This window comes from Seriola lalandi, unplaced genomic scaffold (genome assembly GCF_002814215.2).
Source record: "Seriola lalandi dorsalis isolate HSWRI2012SDOR001 ecotype SW California unplaced genomic scaffold, Sedor1 jcf7180002054536, whole genome shotgun sequence".
NCBI classification, from domain to species: domain Eukaryota; kingdom Metazoa; phylum Chordata; class Actinopteri; order Carangiformes; family Carangidae; genus Seriola; species Seriola lalandi.
Genome location: NW_019525089.1, coordinates 76,950 through 101,673, shown reverse-complemented (window position 1 = coordinate 101,673; position 24,724 = coordinate 76,950). Strand labels below are relative to the sequence as shown.

The 24,724-nt window shown below is 39.3% G+C and overlaps 2 protein-coding genes and 1 pseudogene across 4 annotated transcripts in view; 1 reads left to right on the top strand and 2 right to left on the bottom strand.

The window, feature by feature from the left end:
- Window positions 1–1,465: 1,465 nt before the first annotated feature.
- On the bottom strand, window positions 1,466–5,726 carry trappc6bl (trafficking protein particle complex subunit 6B, like). Of its 2 annotated transcripts, none has more exons than XM_023414578.2 (7): window positions 5,596–5,726; window positions 5,193–5,290; window positions 4,956–5,023; window positions 4,761–4,878; window positions 4,154–4,237; window positions 3,871–3,964; window positions 1,466–3,714 (listed from the first exon to the last, which is right to left on the bottom strand). In XM_023414578.2, exons 2-7 carry the CDS (start codon window positions 5,286–5,288, stop codon window positions 3,683–3,685), a joined length of 492 nt encoding a protein of 163 aa, XP_023270346.1. In that variant the 5' UTR covers window positions 5,289–5,290; window positions 5,596–5,726; the 3' UTR covers window positions 1,466–3,682. The 2 variants fall into 2 exon arrangements, with proteins under 2 accessions (XP_023270346.1, XP_023270347.1); XM_023414579.2 differs by lacking the exon at window positions 5,596–5,726 and adding an exon at window positions 5,396–5,566.
- A 231-nt stretch (window positions 5,727–5,957) lies between these two features.
- Window positions 5,958–8,547, top strand: bloc1s3 (biogenesis of lysosomal organelles complex-1, subunit 3). Its single transcript, XM_023414569.2, has 5 exons — window positions 5,958–6,035; window positions 6,233–6,348; window positions 6,462–6,651; window positions 7,197–7,297; window positions 7,780–8,547. The coding sequence occupies exons 2-5, from the start codon at window positions 6,235–6,237 to the stop codon at window positions 7,963–7,965; spliced, it is 591 nt and encodes a 196-aa protein (XP_023270337.1). The 5' UTR covers window positions 5,958–6,035; window positions 6,233–6,234; the 3' UTR covers window positions 7,966–8,547.
- Window positions 8,548–13,541: 4,994 nt separating this feature from the next.
- The window catches only part of LOC147818668 (protein TUNAR pseudogene), a 14,437-nt pseudogene continuing 3,254 nt past the window's right edge, over window positions 13,542–24,724 (bottom strand). Inside the window, exon 2 of the transcript XR_015437760.1 lies at window positions 13,542–19,392. The product of XR_015437760.1 is annotated as a protein TUNAR pseudogene (transcript). The remainder of the gene's footprint in view (window positions 19,393–24,724) is intronic.

The window sequence follows — 24,724 nt, the reverse complement described above, 5'->3', positions numbered from 1 at the left end:
CATTTTCCTCTTCCCCACTCTCTCAGTCCCTCCTCCACCAACTTTCTACAATTCCACCCCCTCCCAGGCTTTCTCTCTAATCCCTCCTTCTGACTTTTTTTTTCTTTCTTTGCAGAGAGGATTTGGGCTAAGTGTTTAATGGGTTGCAACAAATGGGCAAAAGTGTGGGCCGTAGTCAGGTGCTGCACATTTATGCAGACGCCTAACTCAATTTCCTGATTGTGTTTTTCTTTCACAGGATTCATACAGTTGTGAAGTTCCAAAAGATGATATCTCTATTGATACAATGCACTACGCAGATAAGCAGGATAGAGAGGCAGTCTACTTATAACCAGGGATCTTGTTTAACTTTTCTTGAACTCTAAAGCTCATTCAAGTACTCTTGTCTTGAGGGCTTCCATACTGAAGTAAGGACATTACCCACTTCAAGTGCTAACCCAAAATTTAAGACAAGAGAGTTAAGATTATATTAAAGGGAAATTACAGCAACGTAGCATTGCACTGCCATGAGGTTGGGAGACTTAAAAAGAGAGCTCAAAACTGATGAAGCAAAATTTGAGGTATCCAGAATTTAGTCCCTAGCATGGGGTCAAGCTCCAAAAACTCTGGATCCTATGCTTTCCATTATGTAACCAATGGCAACCATTTTATTAGACCCTCCCTCCCAAACTCCTTGCCATTTGTTTGTCACACCAATTTCTTAAAATTGTAAAAAGCTCTCTCGGGAGCCACAGAAGCCATTTAACAACTGTTTTCACAGGCCGATTGTAACTCTGCATGATGAGAAAACTCTTCATGTGTAAAATTGGTGGAGTGCCTCTTTAAGATGCAGTCCAAATAATTCTCTCTCTCTCTTTCTCCTCCCACTATTTTATGTCAACCATTTAAGCTTTGTGGTGCAGTTTGTGAACAAACAGCTGAGTTGGGTGGCAATTGTTTCAATGTTGGTGAAAGACTAAAACCTTCTAAACTGATGTGTTAATATTGTTTAAAGCAGAGACAACAGCAATGGTCGGCGCATAGTTTATTAATTGATGCTCCACCAAAACATTTTTGTAAAGGGGAGTGAAAACCTTTAAAACCAAATTATAAAATGAAACTTTGAAATGTTCATTATTGCCATGAACACAGCCAAACTTTGTCTGGGTGGTCATGTCCAGGATATCTGCCTGTTTATAATCTGCTGTGCTTTAAATAGAAAGGATGTTGAGATTTATGCACCCTTGACTAAACTTAATTTTCCATATACGTGAGCGAGTAGGATTTTGCCCTACACTGTTGACAGCCGTTTTTAGCACCATTATGTCAAATATGCAACAGAATACGGGGGCTGGGTTTCATGTTGTGTCTAATATAGACTGTAATGACACAGTGGTAAGAACAAATATGTAAAGTAGCATCCACAGCAGTTTTTCAGGCCCAAAACTAAGTGAGGGACACGTTGGGATCACATTAAATTGATACATTTGCATGTAAAGACCTTTATTGTGTAAAATTATTACACTGATGGCAGTGGAGTACTGGAATACAGCCAGGGATACTTTTATCAGAGCAGAGACAAAAAAATAAAAGCACCATAATCATTCAACTAGGGCAGTAATGTCAGTGTAGTCCCATAACAAAACTATAATGAAAATCCAGATGGTTAATACCTAATTATATTGTACCAAATCCGATGATGGATTTCACTGAACTAGGTTGACCTTACTGTGAATGAGCTCATTCACAATGCTCACTTAGACCTAAGACTGACCATGATTTTCTTGTAAATGTAAAAGTAATACTTTTGGGCCTGTTGGGACAGAACTGAATATCTCAGAAGCACAGTACACTCACATACCTCTTAATACCAAGCTCATGATATGGATCAAAAACATGAAAGGAATATTAATAATTTAAGCAGGGATGATGGATGATAGGAGATTGAACTGATGTTGCTAGTGCTCTCTGTGAAATGTGTTGTTATGCATAGGAGTGATTAAAAACAGAAAAGGTAACGTCATTTTACATAAGAACCTTATAACTAGACGGTTCTCTTTGATAATTTGCATTTTGTTCTCTACAGTCCTGTGCGAACACGTGGACAAGTTTTGAATTTTGGCATCATTTTTTCATATTACAACATGATCTTAGTTTCATGGCACTGCAAAGTCAGGTTTGTTCAACTATGGGTTGTCCTCTCTGCCATACAAACAATGGCAATACATCAAAAGGATAAAGTAGAGATTTGAGACAACAAGAGAAAACAGACAAGGAGAAACTGGACACAACTTAGCAAAATGGTAACTGGGTAAATTGGTAAAGCAACATACATGAAAATAATAACAGATCTATATGTCCCTCTAGTGGCACAAAAAAGCAACTACATCAACCAGAGAGGAATTTCTTTATAGTATTCATCATGGTCAACAGGTGTTGTTGTTGCACTACTCTTGTCACAACATTATTATTCCATTTGGACAAAATGTTAAGTTGACAACATAAAATAAATAATAATAATAATTCTCATATCTGAGGAGGTACAAAGCAAGGTGTTATTAATAAATGTAAGAAATCCATGTAAACTAATTTCAAAGCCTTACAACCCAACTCAGTCACATTTGCAGCTTATTGTATAGTAGGAAAATCTTAATATTATACGTTAACATATCAATGCTGTACAAAGAACAAAAATGTACATCTTGGTACAAAAAAAATCATAACCTGTAAACCCAATTTGAGTGGTCAGCTCTGAAATATGACATCACCACAGAGGAAGAGAGTGATGCTTATTAAGTTGCCTTCATTCCACTTTCATTTGTAGAAAAGCTGGGCTTGGAAAACTGTTATCACATCTAATAATATAATTAAACTGAAATGGCTGTGCCAATGACTCATGCTGGATTTAAATTTTACCTGAAAATGAACTGAAATGTAAATGACTACCAGCATAAAAGAAACACCCAGCTCCTAAAGGCAATCTGCTACAAGGCAGAGCAAAGCACCAGGTGCTGGGTGCAGAGAAACACGTGCTGAATAATGAATCTGATGTGTCAGGTGTAATAAAAGGCTCACAAGCAGTTATTTGGATGGATGTTAAAGAAATGGTACACAGTTGATAGTCTGCAATTATTATCCATAGTGATGTCTTATCCTAAATACTGCTGATCGTTCTCTTTTTTTCTTTTTCATTTCTTAATGGTAAGCACTCTGTCTGACTCAACATTGCAACACATTACAAAGAATATTAAATTACCTTGTCATTAACAATACATTCACATTCACATTATTGTATTCACAGCCACTGATAGTCAATATTTCTTTTCAAAGCTCGGCCAAAAGGGGTAAGTCAGGGCCGGGTTCCACTTATTTACTAAGAACTAAAGTTGAAAACATCACACATTGTTTAGCTCAAGTGGGAAATAACCTCTGTCAAAATCAAGATACAAAATGAATCCAACAAATCTTGTTGTGTATCAGAGTACCACGAGTAAAAGGTAAGCTCTGGCTAAAACTGTTTGCCCTTCAAGGGGTACCGGGTTATCAGCACAACCTGGTAAGTCCTGTTTGCCCCACCTGAAGAAATCAGGGTGGTGATTGATTCCCTCTGTGGTTGGACTGCTCAGTGGGAGGAATGGAACTGCTATCCTCCTACTCCCGCAAGGCCCTGTTCATCAGCACCAGGGTAGCAAAGAGGATCAGGTCACAACTTCTGGATCACCACCTGGAACTTACCTGGCAACAGAAAATGAAGGAGAGGTGAACCATTTGTTTGGACCTTAACAGATATACCCAAAATTCAAAAAATTAAGTCAAGGATACCTCACAAGAGTAACAGCAGTTTGGCCAATGGTTAAGACAATCATGGCTTAGTATACTGATAGTACTCACAGGATGGCATGACGGAGACCTCAGCTGTCACCACGCTGTCTAGACCCAAGTTAGACAGAGCTCCTCTCACCATGCCACATGAAAATGCGAGATACTAAGAAAACAGCACACATGTACAAATTAGCCTCAGCTACTGCTGCAACTGATTTTGATTCCTTTGGTACCATACCAAGAAAACAAAGCCTGAATTGCCTACTTCTGATCTGACTGTCCTCAGGTGACACAGCACTATTGTCTTTTCGTGTGTGCTTGTGAGAAAGTGAGAGAGAGCGTTTACACTGACCTTAGGAGCCTGATCCAGGTACTGTTTTCCACTGGAGAGCTGAGTCAACAGAGTAAACTTGTTGTCCTGTAGAACATAGGTACCCTGTGGTGGAAAATAAACAGAGGTATAGTAGTCACCCAAGTGACAAACTATAAGAACAAATCTTAACTAACACTGAAGATTTAGTTTATTTTAAGTACTTCATTTATCAACACAGTTTTGTATAATTTTAAGTGGATTTAAAGGTTCCCTGTGCAGTTTTTGACCTCTATATTAGCAAATATCTTGTAAGGAAGGAAATACACTTGAAATACACTCAACATGTTTGTACCTCAAGAATATACACAATGCATTTTGGTGAGTAACACTTAATGCAAACATAACTTTTATTTGTCTACAAATAAAAGTCACAGGAACCATTTAAATAATCCATGACCTTAATTGACTTAACTGTAAACCCGTTGCCTCAACAAACATAGTTAGTATTTCACAAAAGAGATCCAAATTCTTGTTGGTGGAAAGGATTTATGCTCTGAAACTGAGCTTGTAAGGCCAGACATCTCAGTAGCTGAAGAAATTATTGTAGTTGAACCAAAGCCTTCTCAACACTACACTTTAATTTTACCTGATGGTTTGTTCGAAGGTTGTCAACCTGCCTCCTGAACACCTTTGTCCAGAAGTCTTTACAGACGAACTTCATTATATCCAACTCATCCTTAAAGCTTGGAGAGTCTCTGGTCAACCTGAACACACACCTGAACTTAAGACACTTGACATAGGGTAAGATACTTGTACTTATAGTATGTTTGTCCTCGTCTACCTCTCAATGAGTCCTTGTCCCACCCTGAAGCCCATGCCTTCCAGGACAGAAACACAGACAGCTCTGTCCTGAGGAGAAGAAATTCAAGCGGTTTATTTAGTCAGTGAACAAGAACTAACTTTATATGTATGTGAGTATGGAGTGCCCTGTAAATGGCAGCATTGTGTACAATATTGTTGCTTCTTCTGTATGTTATGTGTGACTGAGTTGATTGAATCGCGCCTTTGTTGAACACACCTTGTTGTCCATCTCTCCTTTACTTGCTTGCTGCTCCTTGTAAACATGGGACACGATCTCCATATGGAGAAATTCAAACAGAGCCTCGTCTGTCATTCCTGACAAACACACAGAAGTGATTATTCAGCTAAACAGAAACAGTTTATTTAACCTAAGTAGCCGTACTTCAAGACACAACAGCAAGAGTAAACGTGAAAACATACAGATTAGCGTTGGCTACATTGTTAGCACCAGATAGCTCGTGTTGTTTGCTAGCAACATTGTCCAAGCCGTGATAACTGCTTTTTTCTTTGTCTATCTCGGCATATGAGAAAGAATTGGGGAGGGGGACAATGCATGTGTATATGTCATACACAGTTAACCTAAATACTTTCAACAGAAGGAATAGCTGAATCTACTGTACCTGTCAAATTATTGTAGGCTACACGAAGTATATATGAGCCTGCTTCCTAGGTTGAGCTCGATATTGACACTAGGACGCTCCTCTGATTTTCAGGGAGGCGGAGTTAGCCCCATGGAACACGTTGGAAAGCACCCGGTAGCGATCGATTACATTACCACAAAAACTGAGTGCATTCAAAGAATTTATAAATCAAGTAACAAAACATATTGCTCTTACGCAGAGGGCACCAATAAACACCGTACTGTATCGCCTGCCTTACACCCATTTGAAAGTGACTTTAATTTCGGCGTACGCCGGCTTTAAATACAAACGATGCTATATAATACGAGTTGGGCATTTCTTCCAATCACGACACGATACATCACTTATCACGTGACGGTTGGAAAACAACCGATTTCCTTACTGCTCATGTGATTTGTGTTTTTGAGTTCACAGAGAAGGTTTGGAACTTTTTGCATTTATTTCACTGTATATTTTGGCATTGAGCGTTTAGCTATCGTTACATTATAGTTTGTCGGTTCATGCAAACCTCGTATGTCGCTTGCCTTAGTGTCGTTATTACCGTTATTTAGCTTCAGTAACCTCTGGTTTCAGTGTAGCTAACGACCTTTCGTTGTGTGTCTCTGTGTGTGTGCAGTCATGTCCAGCAGGTACCAGATAGTGGTGCAGGGCGAGGCGTCTGAGACAGACTCTGATGATGAAGTCTACATCACCTCCCTGCCCGCTCCACAAACTGCCTCAGTCGGAGCCAAGGTGTGTGTGTGTGTGTGTGTGTGTGTGTGTGTGTGTGTGTGTGTGTGTGTGTGTGTGTGTGTATTCATGAACAATCTCAAACCTGTTTTGTCTGTGATCTTGGATGCTGTCAGGTTCCTGGAGAGGCGTCTGAAACAGACAGCGAGGGCGAGGAGGAGGAGCAGGTGGACCGAGCCTCTGCAGTGAGCCAGGAGGGCGCTCAGATACTGAGGAGAGACCTGCCTCCTCTTATCGTAGTCAGAGACCATCCTGATATACAGTCCATAGTGGAAGACAGGCCAAGCCCCACACACAGGCCATATGGTGAGCAATCCCAGTCATGATTATAGCCTGACAATAATTATTCCACTAACAATACTTACTGTGTGACAGAAAGCTCCCACCTTAAAAGTTTGCTTATTAGCTTTTTCTGAGCGTTCAATTGTATCTCACAGTCTTCTTCAGTAAACGGTTCATCCAGATGTATGATTGAGTGCACATATGAATGGAGCCAGATCCATTTGCTGATTGAAACTGATGCATTTGAGATGAAAATGAAAGCTCTGAAAAAGCTACTAAGTTTAGAGTGGTGGTGTGGTGGTGTTCTTATCATCGTGAAATACAGCAAGTAATGAAACATCCGAGTCACCCTGCTTACTCTTATATATTGCAGAGGTGTAGTTGGAGTTGTAATGATAAATGATCATAGCAGTTTATTCTCAAGTAATTCCGTTTTATGCATGTTTTTCATTACATTCCATCAATATTTTGTCATGGATCGTTTCGATCAAACGGATAAGTGAACAGTCAAAGAAAGACCAGTAGAGTTCAGATTTTTGTCTGAATCTGCAAATCTGTTCATTTTCCAGGTGACACGCTTTTACAACAAAAGCTGCGGGAGTCTAACAGCCATCTGTATCACGACGTGTCACAGACTCTACGGCAGGTTTATGGCGGTGCTGCCAAAGAGGTATGCTGAGAACACTTATTATTATATATAGTTTAGGTCCTCCAAAATGCCTACTACACCATTACCACAGATGCCACTGCACTTATTCACCACTGTTGTGGAACTGAAGTAAAATATTTGAGCACAAAACATATTGTTCTATACAAGAAAAGTAATAGGACTAATGCTGGATAGTATTGAAAAAGATGCTGTAATGCAAACCTGTATTAAATAGAGAATCTCGGATGGCTATGACAAAGTGTGTGCTGTAATGTCAGAAACATAGAAATGACATACCAGTAACAAAGAGCTGCATCTAAGTGGCTGCAGTAAGACTTGATGATAAAAGAGTAGAATAGAACTGAGACATAAGTGACACAGTGTACACTATGATACCTTTGTCAGTTGTAACTTAGCAGGTTTCTGAGTTTTGTGAATTACAACAATCATTTACTTCACATCAACAGATTTGCGTTTCAATTGTTTGACTGTTTTTGTGAAAGGTGCGCAGTGCAACAGCTCAGCTGAATACGTCGCAGGGCGCCATCATCAACGCTTCTCACAGCATCAGATTAATTCTGGATGACCTGAAGGCTGTGTCTGAGAAGATTGACATTATCACCAGCTGTCAAATACTGCCTGATATTAACATGAGTGACCCAAATAATTATACAGCTCCTGTCCCTTAAAGAAAAAAAACAATATATATATTTAAAATAAACATTTTAACATAATTTCAGTGAATATGAGAGACTCAAGCTCTCAAAATAGCATGTTTGCTTTACTTTAGTGTAATATATACTGTGTGTATTTATCTGTCAGGTAATGTCTGTTCCTGTGTCTGGAACTTTGCGGATATTTCTGTAAAGAGCAGGAGTCGAGGAAAAAGAAAACACCTGTTCTGTCATCTCAAGTTTTGCATCTCTCTTCCAGGAGTTATAGTTTGGTGTACATTTCACATAGGCATTTATTGATAATATCCATTTTTTACCTGCAGTGCCTTGTAAATATTAATATAACTCAACGTATTATCTTAAACCACTGAGCTGATTTTTATATGGCTTATCATTTTGTGTCTGTTGTTTTCTGGTCCTCTTTGATAGGCCAAGGAAGTAGAGCTGTACAGTTTTCACATAGTATCATTTTTTTTTTGTTCTTTTTTCCCGTGTGTTAAAGCTGTAAAATAAAAGTAACTCAATAATATAAATTGACACATTGCCCTGATGCTTCACTGATGTGGCTTTGAATAAAAGTAGAGATGATTGAAATAATTTTCTCACTTGAAATTTATTGGTTATAAATATATATTTATTTTTAAATGTAAATGTAAAAAACACAACTACAAAAGTCAATCAAGTCCGACTGAATACCAGTATTGTTGTATTACTTAATGTAGACATGTCAAACAGGTGTGTAGATATACACGAACACCACCACCAGCAGGTTGAGAACTGCGCCAACAACACCCACAATGCCAAGCAGGTGCTCGGGGTCCACCTTGCAACGGGCCAATTCAGGAAGTGCACTTACAGGATCGTCCAACTAAAAGAGACGATGAGAGAGAGAGAGAGAGGTGTACAGTTTGTTGTCAGTGTGTACAGTTCACAGTCATGCGCTCACAGCAGGAATTATTAGACTAAGACTAGTGTTTCAGCCACCTGATGGCGCCATTGACAAAGACATGACCACACCCACAAAACACAAAACTGCTCTTGTTTCCTCTGGTATCTTCTCTATATACCTTTCTGTCATATAGTTCTAGTTAAGTTTATGTGCTGCACACATAGTGTCATATTCTGTCTAATTATTTCTGATTAATTTTTGGACGCGATAGTGGGAGATAATCTATTTTATTCTACTGTGCAGCTACATATCTGCACATATTTTATCTACCACATAAGTATTTGCAATATGCTGCATGTATCATATCAGTTTTGTGTAATAAGCAGCACAATTTATGTTTAATTCATTTATAGGCAATTCCTAGTGAGAGATATTTGTTCCATACAGTATCTGTTATGTCAATGTAATAAATAAATTCTGTTTCCTTCATGTATAGACACGTGATAGTGAGAGATATCATATTCTATTCTCTTTGTCTAATATAGCAATACAGTGACAATACAGTGAGGAAAAGCATACCAATCACCATGGATTTTGCTGGAAAGCAAAAAAAAAAAAAAAATCTTTGCTCTGATGAGCTGAAGAAGTTTTTTTTCTGAAATTTACCTCCCTGTTGTTTCTCTTTCCTCTCACTTCTGTTGATTCTGTTCTAGTGGGCTCCATTTGTCAAACTCACTCAGAGTGCAGTAAAAACTACTTCAACCTTAATCCTGTCCAGTCCCAAAACAAATAGATCCGAATATTCACAGGGAAGATGACTGCCAGGCACCACTGGTAACTCGTGGGAGTTTTAAGTCTTCGTTATCCTCTTCTGTCGGGGCTCTTGAGACCCACAGGTCCGTGATAAGAGAGAAGCTAAAAGGATGCTGTTTTGTTTGGCGCTGCGTCTCGTGGCACGGTGAGAAAATGTCACACAAGGCCAAGAAGCTGCTCAGTCACTATTTCTGTGTCAGGTCATATATAGCTGGATTGTAGCTTCCTCTGTGTGTGTCCACTGTGTAATGTTACTGAGGGAGTGAGGGGGCCTCAAATACTTGACGTGACGTCACTAGGGCCCTCTTATTTGTGTGTGTGTGTCTGTGTGTGTGTGTATGCGCATTTTGATTATTGCTGTGTCTTGAAGTGTGATGGATAGGATTTGCCTCTATATGAAGGTGTGTGTGGAGACAGTTTGAAAACCCTTTATGGAGAAAAATGTAATTGCACTTAAAACGATCTGTTAAACTATTCCAGTTTACTCTATGGAATTCATTTATTTTACATCACTGTTCATTGTTCAGCTTAAAAGTATCAAGCTGAAATGAGCAGATACACACCAACACGGTGCAGTGCTGATTCACATCCATCATGTTTAAAGCAGACAGAGGAGCAGAAAGTTTGCCATTGGACAGCCTTGATAATAGAGATCCACTGAGGCTTCATTATAGGCAGTGCTGAGGGGCAGAGGTGAAGTGTTAGTTAGCTTCATAGCGAAACTCCTTCAGGCCATTCGTCATCTAATACCACTGGTTTAGTCCATGCAAATAATAATTTGACTTAATTAGCCTGTGAAATATTTAGAAAACATCAGATTTAGCTTCAGGAGAAAAAAACTTACTCATTCAAAGAGATAATGTCTGATTAGTGCTGCCCAAACCTGAAAAAAATAAGGTTAAATTATAAGTCCTGCTCCTGGTAATCATTTGGAAAACAACTTAGATTCATATCCTTTAGTGTAAAGTGCATCCTACCAAATGATGACAAATGTCTGCAGATAAACACCTCTCTAAATCAGTTTAAACAAAAATGAAATGATTTATTGCCGGACCGTTGTGTTACACTGTACATAATATATACATTTATGCTAATGTATTAGCATGATTTCTTGCCTGTCAGCTTATCTTCCCTCTTTTTTGTCTCATTTTCAAATCTCGACTTAAATGTTTGAAATCAATGGAATAAGAACTGTATGTGTGTTTGGTCAGCAATCACCCTGGTCTTTGTCGTCCTTCCCCGACTGGAACAGAGGTAGCAGACCAAAGAAAAGGAGTAAAAGAAGCGTTTAATACATTGATCAGGGACTCTCATGGGATGCAGATAACATGAGTATAATGAGGCCCGAGAGACAGGAGAAAGAGCGATCGTCGTTTGCGGGACTAGCTTTTAAGCTAAAGAAGCATTTCTTGCATCCCCAGATATCTATTATTTCTCTTTTCTGTGTGTGTGTGTGTGTGTGTGTGTGTGTGTGTGTGTGTGTGTGTGTGTGTGTGTTTGTGTGTGTGTGTGTGTATACCGTGCACTATGCTTCCCTCAGTCTCAGCTGTGCTGACTGAGCTGCAGGCTTTGAGAGCTGCATGACTGATAAGTAATTTTGAACGAGGACAAACACTGTAAACGCCATCACAACTGAAATGTAATCAAAGACAAAGGAAAACAACACCATGATGATGATGATGATGATGATGAAGATGATGATGGTGATGATGATGACTGTCACATCCTCTTATCCTTCCAATCACTCCTGATTATAAAGAAATTAAGCTAAAATAACATCAGAAAATAGAGGCATGTGGTTATATGCAGTTATTCTCTTATTCTCTTTCTTCAAGGGAACAGAAAATGGTACTAATAACATTGATTGTCAAATAGCAATATCAACATATTGATAGTGACTGGATCTTTACTTTTTACTAGCAGTTTCAGAGCTTCATTTTACAAATCTAAATGCGGATGCAAACCAATTTTAACTATTGATTACTGTTTTAACTGTCAATTACTCAGGAAGCCCCATAACATAGTACAACTGCACTTTGTCTTTTATGTAGATAAGTGCATTATATTTAAATGCCTGCACATATAAATATCAGAATAGCATTCAACATCAGGATTTGAGTCTTCATGTTTACTTTCATGACGGATATTTTCAGGATTTGTTGCTTGATTTTCACGAGTCAGCTGTTACTTACTGTAATCTGTCTCCTGTTTACTGTGCCCTTGACAGATTTTGGTATAATGCTGGCAAACTAAACTGATATGTTGTCATGAGACTAGTTTCCTGATTCATTCCAGCGGGAACGTGATGTCAGTGACTGGGATCTTTCCAGACACACTGTAGCTTCTGCATTACACAGAGATCTAGGTGCATCCGAAGGAGCATGAGCGAAAAACGATGTGACTCAGTGGGTATTTTCCTTCAAGGCTGGGTGAACTTCTGAGGGAATTGTTACACTCAACAGGCAAGTAGGACATTATATTACTGTTTACATAAAACATCTTTCCTTGTTCCACTGACAGTGGCTTGAGGCTCAGAGTCAGGGATGGGGTTCACGCTTGAACTGGCAAACTAACTAAGGACTAAAATAGGAACATAGCAAACAATGGACCAAAGGCACAGAGGAGAGAACATAAATGTTTGCAGTAAGGAGAGTGCAGAGGTAAGGGAGAACAGGAAGAGAGGAAAGCGACACTAGATTATTAAATCACACTACATTATATATCTGAGTGGTAGTCAGATCTATGCTAGAGACTACAGGCCGGTGTGTGTGAGTCTTTTTGTGTGTGTGTGTGTGTGTGTGTGTGTGTGTGTGTGTGTGTGTGTGTGTGTGTGTGTGTGTGTGCGCACAGAGGGCAGCCACCCATATTAGCCAGGTCAGTGGCTGTCTCATGGGGCGCCTGAGGACACACTGTTAGTTTATCCGGCTGGCTGAACATGGCTGCACCCAACAGCACAGGTCTGCCAGAGCAACAATACTACTTAAAAAAGAGCTTTGCTGTGTGGGTGATAACCTTTTCATATGGCTAGTGCGTTCAAGACAACACGGTATTAGGATGCATCCCGCTTACAAGCCAGAAGAATAAACAAGGGGGGAAAAAACCCTCAGAGGAGTCAAAGGGAGCAGCAGGACCAAACACTCAAGTTGAATCCCACTGATAAAAAGTGAAGCTGCGAATATACAACTACATTAGATAGCCTTAATTGAGTTATTCCAACAGTTTTCAGCGATTCCCCCTATATAAGAAAACTGAATTTTGAGTAGTTTGGATGAATGCTCAGCTTTGTTATCTTGTCGGATGAAAGGACTTACTTTCAGGCTCAGCGATATGTTTTAAGGCAGCAGGATAAAAAACCCCCAGAACACACTTTCTACACATTGTATGTAATCCATGACATGTTGTGAGTGCAGCTAATGACATGCATTGAATGCTATGTGGATCTAAAAGATTCAATTAAGGGTAAAAAACAATATGCAAAACACAGTGGCTAGTGGACAAATGCCCCAAAATCAGACTCATGTTTTATATTTACACTCATTTTGACATGTAAAGAGAAACGCATCAAGAGAAGCTTTGGATGTTTTGTTTTTCTTTTGTAATCCAGTTTTTCAGACTACATCCTAGGCTGATCAGGATTACAACCAACTACATCGAATTTAGGAGGACTAGGTCTTTCCCAATATTCTAGCTCAATTTTCTTGAAAATTTGTAATTTATTCATTAACTATCTAGTTTTCATTTGTGTGTTGTTTGGAGAGATACTACAAAATGGTATCAAATCAAAAACATAGAACTAGAGAAATTCCATTTTTTTCTTTTGGCCAAAACTGATTTCTAGATGTACAATTTTTGCCATTATGGAAAAAAAAAACAGTGAAACTCTTTGAAAGTGGTGTTTTTCTTTTTTATTGGCATTACTATAATTATACATTATATATAAACATTACATGAAAGTACACCAGATCTCACAGCATTTGTTCAGTGGTTACGCTCAGGGATCGTACCAAACTGATTCTTCATCAGCTTCATCAGAAATGGCCATAATTCTCTTACACGATTCTAGACGACCAAGTTTCTCTCCTATGGCAATATAACTTTATCTTTTGCTCATAGAAGCGAACGTTATCAGTTGGGGTCGTCCTTCTGGACATCTCCCATTTCAAATCTACAGTACCGTAACAGCTATTGTCCTGGAATGTTAGTCACTAAATAATCAGCATGTCACACAAAACCTTGGTGAATAGATCATTTCTGAGGTTTTCTGTCACCTGGCAGTTTCTTAGATCACTGGTCCTGTCTGCTCAGGAAATAACTGGCTGTTAAATGAAAACTGACAGTCTGTGTCCAATGTGCCCTCTCAGGCTAAAAATCAATTCAGCTCATGAATCATAAAAAACGTGGGAATCTGTTTCACAGTGTCCGAATACACATTTGCCTGTCTTTGAACATTGGTCTCTTGCTTACAGTGTTTTGTGTTAATAATCCATGTCTGGTGCAGTGGTTAGGGCTCCCAGGTGTACTCTGATGCACCTGTTTCTTCTCCGTTTCCATAACATAATGTTTGTGCAAAGAGAATTATTAAAAAAAAAAAAAAACCCACATGAACAGGCATCAAATAAATAATAAACCATCTCAAGCTGTGCATTTTGATTCTGTGTGAGACATTTGAGTTACATTGTTAAGAAAAGTCCATGCTGTGTGTGTGCACGTGCGTTTGTGTGTGTGTGTGCGTGCGTGCTTGCGTGCGTGCGTGTGTGTGCGTGCGTGCGTGTGCGTGTGCGTGTGTGTGTGTGTGTGTGTGTGTGTGTGTGTGTGTGTGTGTGTGTGTGGTGAGGAGGACAGCAGATGGCCAGGACTCACCCTGTAGGCTCTGTCCTCTCATTGGTCTGTGTGGCAGTGGGCCTGTCATGTTAAGTGGTCTTAACCAAAAACCTGAACTGCATGCAGAATACACAATAAGATAATTATTATTGAATTTTTATCTAATATCAGTCAATACTGTTGATTGCTGACATGATGAATGTTCCCCCCCTGACCAAGGCTACAGAAAACTATTATGAAGTCTATAAATCAGCATTGTTTTTTAAATTTTATTTCTTTGTTCATTTTATTTTTTAAATGTATTTTTCATTTAGACTTAATATATAATCTGACCATTGGTTGTATAAGATGAGCCACTTTGCCTCATAGTTGTTAATATATATTTACATTTCAATATTTTGGCATGAACATTTAAAAAGATTAAAAAATATTTAATATTGGCACAAAATAAATGTCTTTCCGTTATTTCAGTCTAAAAATATTAGATTTACCATTGGCCTTTGAAAACCCACAAACTGGTATCATTTTTACGTAAGGCACCCTTTAAAAAGGGTTTATAAGTAATAATTGCTTAATTGTTTTAGCAGTGGTTAATAAATAATTCACCAATGCTTTGTAAATCAATTAGAAGAGAACATTGTTTTTTTCTTATTAATAGCAGTTTGTTTTTAAATCCCTTTAGCTAGAATTTATGTATTTATTTGTTTTTCTATTTGGTAAGAATGCAAATATAATCACTTAATTAATGCTCATGGATATCTCATTTTCTAATCAGCCATATTGCATCAGTAAAGAATTGATTTACCATTGATAAAACCATTAGTTACAACTGATAAATCCTTTATAGAACTTATTAAAAAACTCCTTATTAAAAAGGAATAAATACCAGGCAATGTACAACCCAGAGTGCTCTTAATAAAGCTATTGGTTCAAAATTATAAACCCATTCTAAAGGGTGCCTTATTAGAAAGTGATACCAGAAAGCCTTTGCCAGTATCTAAGTAAACCTGAGCTGAAACGCTGAGAATGCTTGTTCATTTAGTTTGTTTGCTAACATCAAGTGGACCAAAAACATTAAGTATCTTCAAATGTGGTTCTCCACAGCTGTGGCTTTGACTGTCACAGTGTGACAGCAGATGTCTGGCGAACCAAAGGTGGCTCATACTGTGCTGTGGTGCACACTTTAAGTGGATTTAGCTCAACAAACTCAACTGTGCAGTTATTAGATGTGACAGGAAGTAAATGTGCAAGTCACATCGATCTCAGCATGCTAACTGTCGACTCTCCTGATGTATGCTGAAAGATGGTGTAAAATTAAACTCTTTAAAGCTAGAATGCGTGCGGTGTGTGTGTGCGCGTTCGTTTTTCTATCATTGTGAGGATCAATTTGAGTTTTAGGTCTATGCGGACGTTTTTGGAAAGTGAGGTACTTTGGGCTTTCAGTTCTTTAAAGAGCTGTTTGATATGGCTTGTCACATTTCGGGTACTTGTCATGAGAGCTCGGGGCACTGGTTCCAGCAGTTATGATAACACTGTAATTGCTGGCATCTCAGAACACAGCTACATGTTCTGGTCGAACGGGGCAGGAGACACCTGTCGGATAATAGTACAATTTGTAAAAAAGCCTCCAGTTTAGCCAAATTATTATTTTATATTAAATTTATTTGGGAGGTAAAAATTAAAGTGAGCCCACTGTAATATTGCTTACTCTCTCATTGCACAGGAAAACTATAAAACTGCAGCAAGTCCGGTTTAAGTCCCAGTTGAAGCAGGAAGTGGGTCTGTAAATAGACAGTTCGGTGAATAATTTCACCGTTCACCCACATTTTGTCTCCCGAATAAGTTTGACCCAGGGATAACCACCAGATTAGTCTGACCGCTTATATATTCTGACCTCTCTTTAGCGATATAACCATTTTCTTGGATGTCAGCAATTATGTTGGAGAGAATAATGTTAACATAACCGAAAACCAAAAAGTTGCTAAGATTTGGATTAGGCATGCGGTGGTTATGGTTGGGAGCAAAAGCAATTTTTCAACGAAGGTTCTCAGGTACAGAAGTAAGAACATGTGTGAGTTTGTATGAGTGAGTCCTAAGGCAAGTTAATTATGCATTACAAGTAATTTAATATGTACCCTTTTGATTCATCACTCAGTTTGGGGAGGTAAATTGTGGTCAGTTATCCATCCAGCATTCTGTAGATATGGCCATGCACCTTCTTCGCTTCCACTCAATAAAAATAGACTGTGGCCAGTGGGACCATAGATATTTCTTCAAATTCATCCCAAACATTTTCCAATGTGCTGGCTGTGACTTTCAGATTTGCTTGCAAACAAAACACTCAATGATAAACTGGTACTAAAACTAAGAGCATATATACACAATGTAACAAGGAATCTTATTATGCAATGATTATCAAAATCTCAGTACATATTCACACAAGCAAACATGTAAAATTGCAGTAGGTTAAGTGAGCAGTCAGAGGTGCTGGCCATTCATTTTAGAAAACAAACTGTTCCTGCGTTCCTGTTTGTTATGTCTTTCCCCAGAACCTTTGACTGATGGTGTATGAAATGAAGTCCTTTTCACAGGTATGGGTGCATTTATATATATATATAAAAGTATTGTGCTATGTGAAATGACAGCAGGGACTCATGTGGGTCCTCTCAGTACTATGTCTTTTCTGGCTTTAGCTTGTTGGTGGAGAAGAGAATGACGAGGATGAAGTGTAGATTCAGGCCAGTCCTTCCTGCTCGCTTGTCAACTACATTTAGGTTTACTCCTCCATTAGAGACACAGCGCTTAAACCTAAAATCATATCCATAGTGACATGCAGCTCCAGTGGAAATGTTGTAACCAAATCCCAGGGAGACTTTTGTGCCTTCATGAGTTTCGAGACAGACGGTGAGGCCTTGCACAGAGGTTTTATGTCCTCTTTTGTCAGACAATCCACACTGGCTCTCCCTGATTCCTCTGTTACTGTTGCGCTCCTTTGTGCTGCACTGCAAAAGTGCGCCGTCTTGATTTGTGTGACATTGTCTCAGTTCCACGCTTTGCCCTCTCTGACGCTGCTTGGATCTGCCTTGCTCACAGATCCAATCACAGAAACATGACACCAGAAAACAGAGCGTTATCCTGTGGTACCAACCGTCCACAGAGGTATCTTTGCTGATGCGCAGAGCTGCTGCACAGACTGAGACATCAAAACCATGTACTTTCATGTCTAGGTGCTTTCAACATCAATGAGCATGTAGAACAAACAGAATTACTACAAAGACGACAGTCTTCACATCAGTTATTTTGGTCAAAGCGTGATAAAAAGTATTTGATTATAGCCATACAAGCTTAAGTAAACATTTCATGATGCACATAAGTGAGCGAGTACTGTATCTACAAAAACACTAACTGCAGGACACAATTTTCCACAAAAGAAGGTGAATTTTGTAAAGCATGTTTCTTTCATAAACCAGTCTGTAAACAAATCTCCTTTTCTTTTCTTAAGCTCAATGCTTTTGCCTTTAAATTCTCTCATCACCCTCTTTTCATCAAGTTCCCACTATTATTAGAATATCACTTGTATTGTTAGGCACAGAAACCTGCCTAGAATAACATAATCCCCAAATAAGCTAAGAATCAGGCTGTGCTTATAGGTACAATATATACATGTGTGGTTGAAGAATGTACAGGATGATCACTGGAAGCCCCTGGCTGTTGGCTACAGCTGCAGTTACTGGAGGTGCAGCAAGTTATCTCATAGCTGACAATGTGTTCAGGCACGCGCATCAGATGGAGGTGTATATATAGACGAAGACAAGCAGCAGGAGGTTGAGCGCGATGCCGATGACTCCCAGCACAGCCAGGAATCTCTCCTCCGGTGTGCTCAGGTATGGACTCATCAGGTCCATGTAAAACTTTTTCAGTGACTCCACTGACTACAGAAAACAAATTTTTTAGTTATGAGCGATGAGCTGTACATCTGCCCTGACGCTCTGTTCAAGTAGAATTAACAGTGCTGAGGAGCAAATAGGCCTATGGGGTCCCTCTGTTGATAATTCACTTGGCGAATTTTTGGTCCCTAATATAGTTTTAGCAGTGTACCATCCCTCCCTATCAACTAATTTGGTCAAGTGAACTCAAAGTGCTGTGTTTGTCAGACTATTTGGCAGTGACTTTATCTTAAAATTCATAAAAAGAAAGCTGAAAAGAAAAAAACACAGTGTTATGAGACATAAAGGCAGATGTAGCACAGTCAGATATGAGCACCATCAGATGAAAGACACATAAGAGCTTCGGTCTAGCTGTCGAAACAGTCAGAGGAATGCAACACCACAGTCATGCATTAGTATTGATTACACACACATATGACCATTACCAGACTGGACACACTGTCAGCAGTCATTTGACATGGACGTGTGAAATATTGTTTTGGAAAATGTGCAGGTACAGTTTGAAAGTGCAGATGATTCCACCTGTGGCTCCTGTTCTGTGACGGGCAGCGGCCTTTAGTCAGCGGAGCAGAGCTGTCTTAAAGGATAAGCAGGGATGCAGGTGTGGATAAATATGGCTACCATCCAGCTGAACAGGCTGCCAATGATCCTCACATCTCAGCGCTTACTCTGCATAATCAAACCCTCCAGGTGCATAAATACTTAAAGAGGAGGGTTTGCATGTGTGGAGCAAGGTTGGGGACACTGCCAACGTCTCTTGTCCGAAGAACACCTTAGGTGACGGAGGTGTAGATGTAGACAAATATGACCACTAAAAGATTGAGGATGGTTCCGATGATGCCCAGCACGGCTAGAATTCGCTCCTCGCGGTCGTTCGTGGAGTCGTCCTCTCTTGCATGAGCGCTGCAGACATAGCGGCTGCCGGGGACCATGGTTACCATCACAGAACCCCACCCCCACAGGGCGCGACGCCTGTGGGAGAGAGGCAAATGGAAACAAGAGAGGGAAGAGAAAGAAACAGGTTAATTATATCCGACACAAAGTAGCTGAAAATGGTCCCTCATCTTTTCACTTACAAACTTTCTCCTGCATGCATGTAGGCATTGAATATTGAACACAGAAGGGTAAAAAGTTCAAAGTCAGTGGAGAATGAAATGAGTTTTTGACTTTGTTTGGTGTCTGACCCATATCTGCACCAAAAGCAGACATTTATGCTACTTCAAAACATTCCTCCTCCTTTTCTCTCTTCCATTTCCTTCATTCTTGTACATCTTTTTTGTCCTCCTTCTTGGCCTACATCTTCTTTTCTTTGCTTTCTTCCTCCTACTCTTCCTCTCACTTCTCCTACTTCTGTTGCCCTCACCTCTTTTCACTGTTCCTTTTCCTTCCCTCATATTTTCTCATTTCTTTCATGTCTCATTGACTTCAAAACGAGTCCAACTCAACAAGACATTTGAAGCAATGCCGACAACATCTAACTTTTTTATGTTGACGTTCTCATATTCACCTTGTCTTTCTTTCATGTTCACTTCTTCCTTTCTTTATCATCTTATATAATGCCCTCACCCCTTTCATTTTCTTAGTAATTCTAACTCCTATAACACCCTTTGTTGATAAAAATCCATTCACTTTTTAGTATAATTTTCACAATAATTCAATTAAAGTTTGTGTAACAATTCCTCAAAATCCCTGTTCTATAAAATTCATTATACTCCTTCTTTTTTCTCTACATCCGTTTATTCTCCTTTCCCTCTGTCACTGAGCATTACTGCTGATGTGCGATCAATGGTGTCTGTTAAAACTGAATGAGGTCGGATGCTGATGAGGGAATTATCTGTAGTCCTCTGAGACAGTTTGGGAGCACTGAGGGAAATGGAGGTTAGGATGAGAACAGTGCAAGTGTGTGTATTTATATCTGTGTGTGTGTGTGTGTGTGTGTGTGTGTGTGTGTGTGTGTGTGTGTGTGTGTGTGTGTGTGTGTGCATGTGTGACTGAGAGTGAGTAAGTGTGGCTTTACAGGAGTTAAGATTTCCACTAAAGTGAACTGACCATAATTAGATCCACTGGTCAATTACTCCATCCAAACAATAATTCACCACCTTCCATTAAGAGCATGAACAAAAATAGATCATAGAAAATATTCGGTTTCATGACGTTTTATTAGAGACAGTCAATCACAATCTCTCTCCCTGGTCAAGTGTTAAAGCCACAGGCAAACACATAGATGTCAACACTGAACAGATTCATTCTCAAAAGTTTCATTTCTGCCTCACACTTTTTCTGTTCTTTATATATACCAGCCGTGACAGCAGGGCTAGTATTGTTTTCACCGTGTGTGTGTGTGTGTGTGTGTGTGTGTGTGTGTTTTCCTGGAGACACTTACTGTAGCAATCGTGCAAGACACAGCCACAAAACCCGGTGTGTAGCTGAGATCAAAATGAAGGGCGAGGGCAAAGGTGGGTGTGGTCATGGGTCATGTAGTAATGACTGACTACTTACTGGTCAGAATGCCAACACGTCGTTGTGACTGGTGTTATCCCATTACAAGATGGTCTCTAGTTGTTCTTTTTATTTTGTTGGTGTGCTGGATAAACATTTCAACATCTAACAGCTGTTGTGGTGGCCCAGGGGCGTGTGTGTGTGTGTGTGTGCGTGTGTGTCTATGTGTGTGTATGTAGAGTAATGACTGGGACATGGCAATATCTTTTTAATGCAGCTCAGCTATTCAGCAGTGTAACATAATTATTTCCAACCCAATTAGAGGGAATACAAGGCACACCTCAAAACTCAGGGCCGAGAGATACGTAAAACACATAGTAGAAGCAAAAACAAGGGTAGCAAATGATAAAGGAAAGTACAGGAGAAATCTGAGATAATTTGCTTCTACACATCAATTTAGACCTGAGGTGTGTAGCATACAGCATTAAAGATGAACTAAACTGTACAAATAAATAATGGATTTACGACAGCCGCCCACCTGTTAGAGTGTCACCCACTGAAACCTTCACATGAAACTGGACCTCTCAGTTTTAGTGTAATATAGTAGCTGAAGCTGAAATCCCTCACAAGACAAACCTGGAGATCAATTTATAGAAGCCATATTTACACAGGTTGAGCTTTGTCACATACATATGCTGCAAGTTCACTAAAAGCACAATGCAGTCCAGAAAACGAGTTGCCGCCACATGCTGATTGTGCAGCGGGACGTTACACAGAAACACTGTTCCAGGGTATTTGTATTTGTCAGGTGTCAGAATATTGGCTTTTTTTTGAAGAGCTATACCTATATAAACCTTCACATAAAACAATGTGTGCAAATAATGGTCTGAGGACCTTTCACTGTCCTTGCCTGAACTTTGATTATGTAACCAAGGTCCCATATCTAGAATTACTATCATTCTTTCAAGTTCACTTGCTCTTTGTATGTCCTCTCTCTTATCTCCACTTTAAGTCCTGTGACCATTGAATTTATACGGAGATCAGAGAGGATTTTTTTTTTCCTCCTTTTTTTGCATGTGTGTGGATTCCTCTAGGCATTCACAACATTTACATTTCAATATGTTGATTATATGTGCACATGTACATTTTGAATGTGTATGTACAGTATGTGCGTATGATTGCTTGAAAAAAAAAAGGAAGAATGAGTCAGTGCTATCGCCTGTACAACTAAAGAACAATCATGCATTCAGCATTCACACATACTGTACATGCTGCATACTGTATATGCAGTTTAATAACTGCAGTATTCTACCTTACATTCACAAGCTTTAGACTACTACTGCTCCAAATATATCTCCAGATATTCGAATAACACACTTTCTCCTCCCTCCTTCCCTCCCTCTGTTCAAGTACATCTTTAATGAACCGCAGCAGCTCGAGCATTTAGTCAATTCAAATTAATATTTGAGTATATCCATGCTATTTCACTCAGTCAAACCTCCACCATCCCACCAGATTACTGTAATAAAAGAGCGGGAGGAATCAGCTGTGATTGTCTTATGATAATTTAGATTGAAACTGCACTTTAATTTATCATTTGTCACTATGAAGGTTTTTCACAAGAACTCACTTCTGCAGGTAAAAGCAGTCAGTGGCATCATTTTTTAAGATAAATCTAGTTTTTGTGTTTTCAGTCTGAGGGGTAAGTTACTAACATCTCCCTGCACTATAAAGAAGCAGTCATCAGTCTTTGACTCTAATCCTATATAAATAACAAACTGAAAAAAACAAAACTCCATGTCCTAATTGTGACTGTGTACTCAGCTTTTTTTCATGCAACCAAAGCATTCCTCCAGGAAAACATGAGATTAAAGTCACTTTAAAGAGATTATAATTAGAAACTTTTACAAATGGCAAATAAACTTGTTGTTTACCAAACACTGAGGGATATGGTAAATGCACAGTAGCACTGGGAAATTCACCAGTGGCCACTGAATGAGCAATGCAGGGCAATCTGCCCCATGAAACTCATGCATAATATTCCCCATAATTGGTGCAGATAGCTGCTCTGCTTATTTCACTGTCAAATTAATTTATGTAGGGTGTGATATAAATTCCCCATGGAGGGTCCATCTGCAGTGCAGTGTGCATTATTGTAGGAGTTTGAGAGGTTATACTGTGAATCCCTTATCAACATAATCTCATGGAAATATGTAGAGTGGAAATAAGAGCCTGTGAGATGCATATTTTAAATTACATGTAGAAAAATAGGTCACTATTAAGTAAAGTAATATCTTTGAAGGATTTTTCTTCCAAAAATGTTCATTTTGTAAGTAAATTTGAGGTGTGAACAAAATCACACACAAAATGTTCAATTAGCAAGATTTCAATGGGTGGAGCTTTCTGGAGGCCAGTACCACCCCTGGGTGACAGTGCAGCATGAGCAGCCTTTCCTCTGAGGGAGGAAAGTCTGATAAGGACAAGGTTTGATTTTATCAAATGGGCTCACCACCTGGATTGAATGATTAAATGAGGAAAATATTTCCAGTAGTATAAATATAGTTACAAATAATGTGGGCATTATATAAATTGCAGGACTGTGGATTTGTGGAGGGACTGATAAAAGTATTTTCAGCCTGTAGACATCATCTTATGGAATTTAAAGACATTTTTGTGCGTTGATGGATGGATGGATGGATGGATGGATGGATGGATGGATGGATGGATGGATGGATGGATGGATGGATGTATAGATAGATAGATGTTTAAGTGCGGTCTCTCTTCAGGGAGATATCACATCCAATATTAATTAGCTCAAATATATAAAGACAGATAGAGGACAAACAGAGACACAGACAGTTAAACACTTGAGAGAGAGACAAGAAACAGACAGACCGAGTAATAGGCAGCCAGACTAATATGCATACACAATTAGAGGCAGACCTCCCAAAATGCTGCACTGTTTCCCCCATCTAATGTTAACTTCCAAACCATCATCCTAAAACTGCACTGACAGTCCCATCACAGAGATTGTAGTGAAAGATATTGTGACAGAAATTAATAAAAGGTAAATAAAAAATTGAAGAAAGGATGGATTGTTGCAGGATGGAAGAACAGATGGAGGAATGAAAGAATGAAAAATTTAGACGTCTGGGGAGGATAGTGTGTGAGTATGTGTGTGCGTGTTTGGGTGTTTCGTGAACTCTCAAATAGCAGCAACCCTTTCCCTGCAAGATGCTTTAATTGTCCTCGTTCTGATCTTTGTCTGAAACATTAGCCAAAGGTAGATTAGACTCCACACTCTGTAATTATACACACACACACACACACACACACATTCACACGCAGACACATTTCATCTCATGTGTAGCACTCTAATTTGTACTTCTAATCTCCATACCTACTTTATTCATTTTGTATTAGAAGATTATACCACATCTACATTTATCATGCACACGCTCTCATCTCACGCTTTTCTGTACACCCTGACGACTTCCTCTGAGTTTTGGAGTGTAGAGCGAATATGCAGTTAGGAAGCACTACAGATGCACCTGTGTGAACCCACTGCTGCAGAGAGTAAATCCAGCACTCAATGTCCTCATAGTCTTTCCTTGTACTGACTGGCACTGACTCCGGTGCCGTTAATGAGCAGCGGACAATGCATCAAGAGTTTTGTCTTCTTCATCAACTTTGCTGGCTACACATTCACACTGGATACTAATGAGTTTAAGGTAGCAACAAGTAATGTTTCAGGGACCAGCTCAGCAATGTGTCTCAAGATGGGATTTAATGCAGAGATGGATGACTGCAGTCTTTGCATTATCGTGATTAATGGTTTAGAATTGGGGGGGGGGGGGGGGGGGGG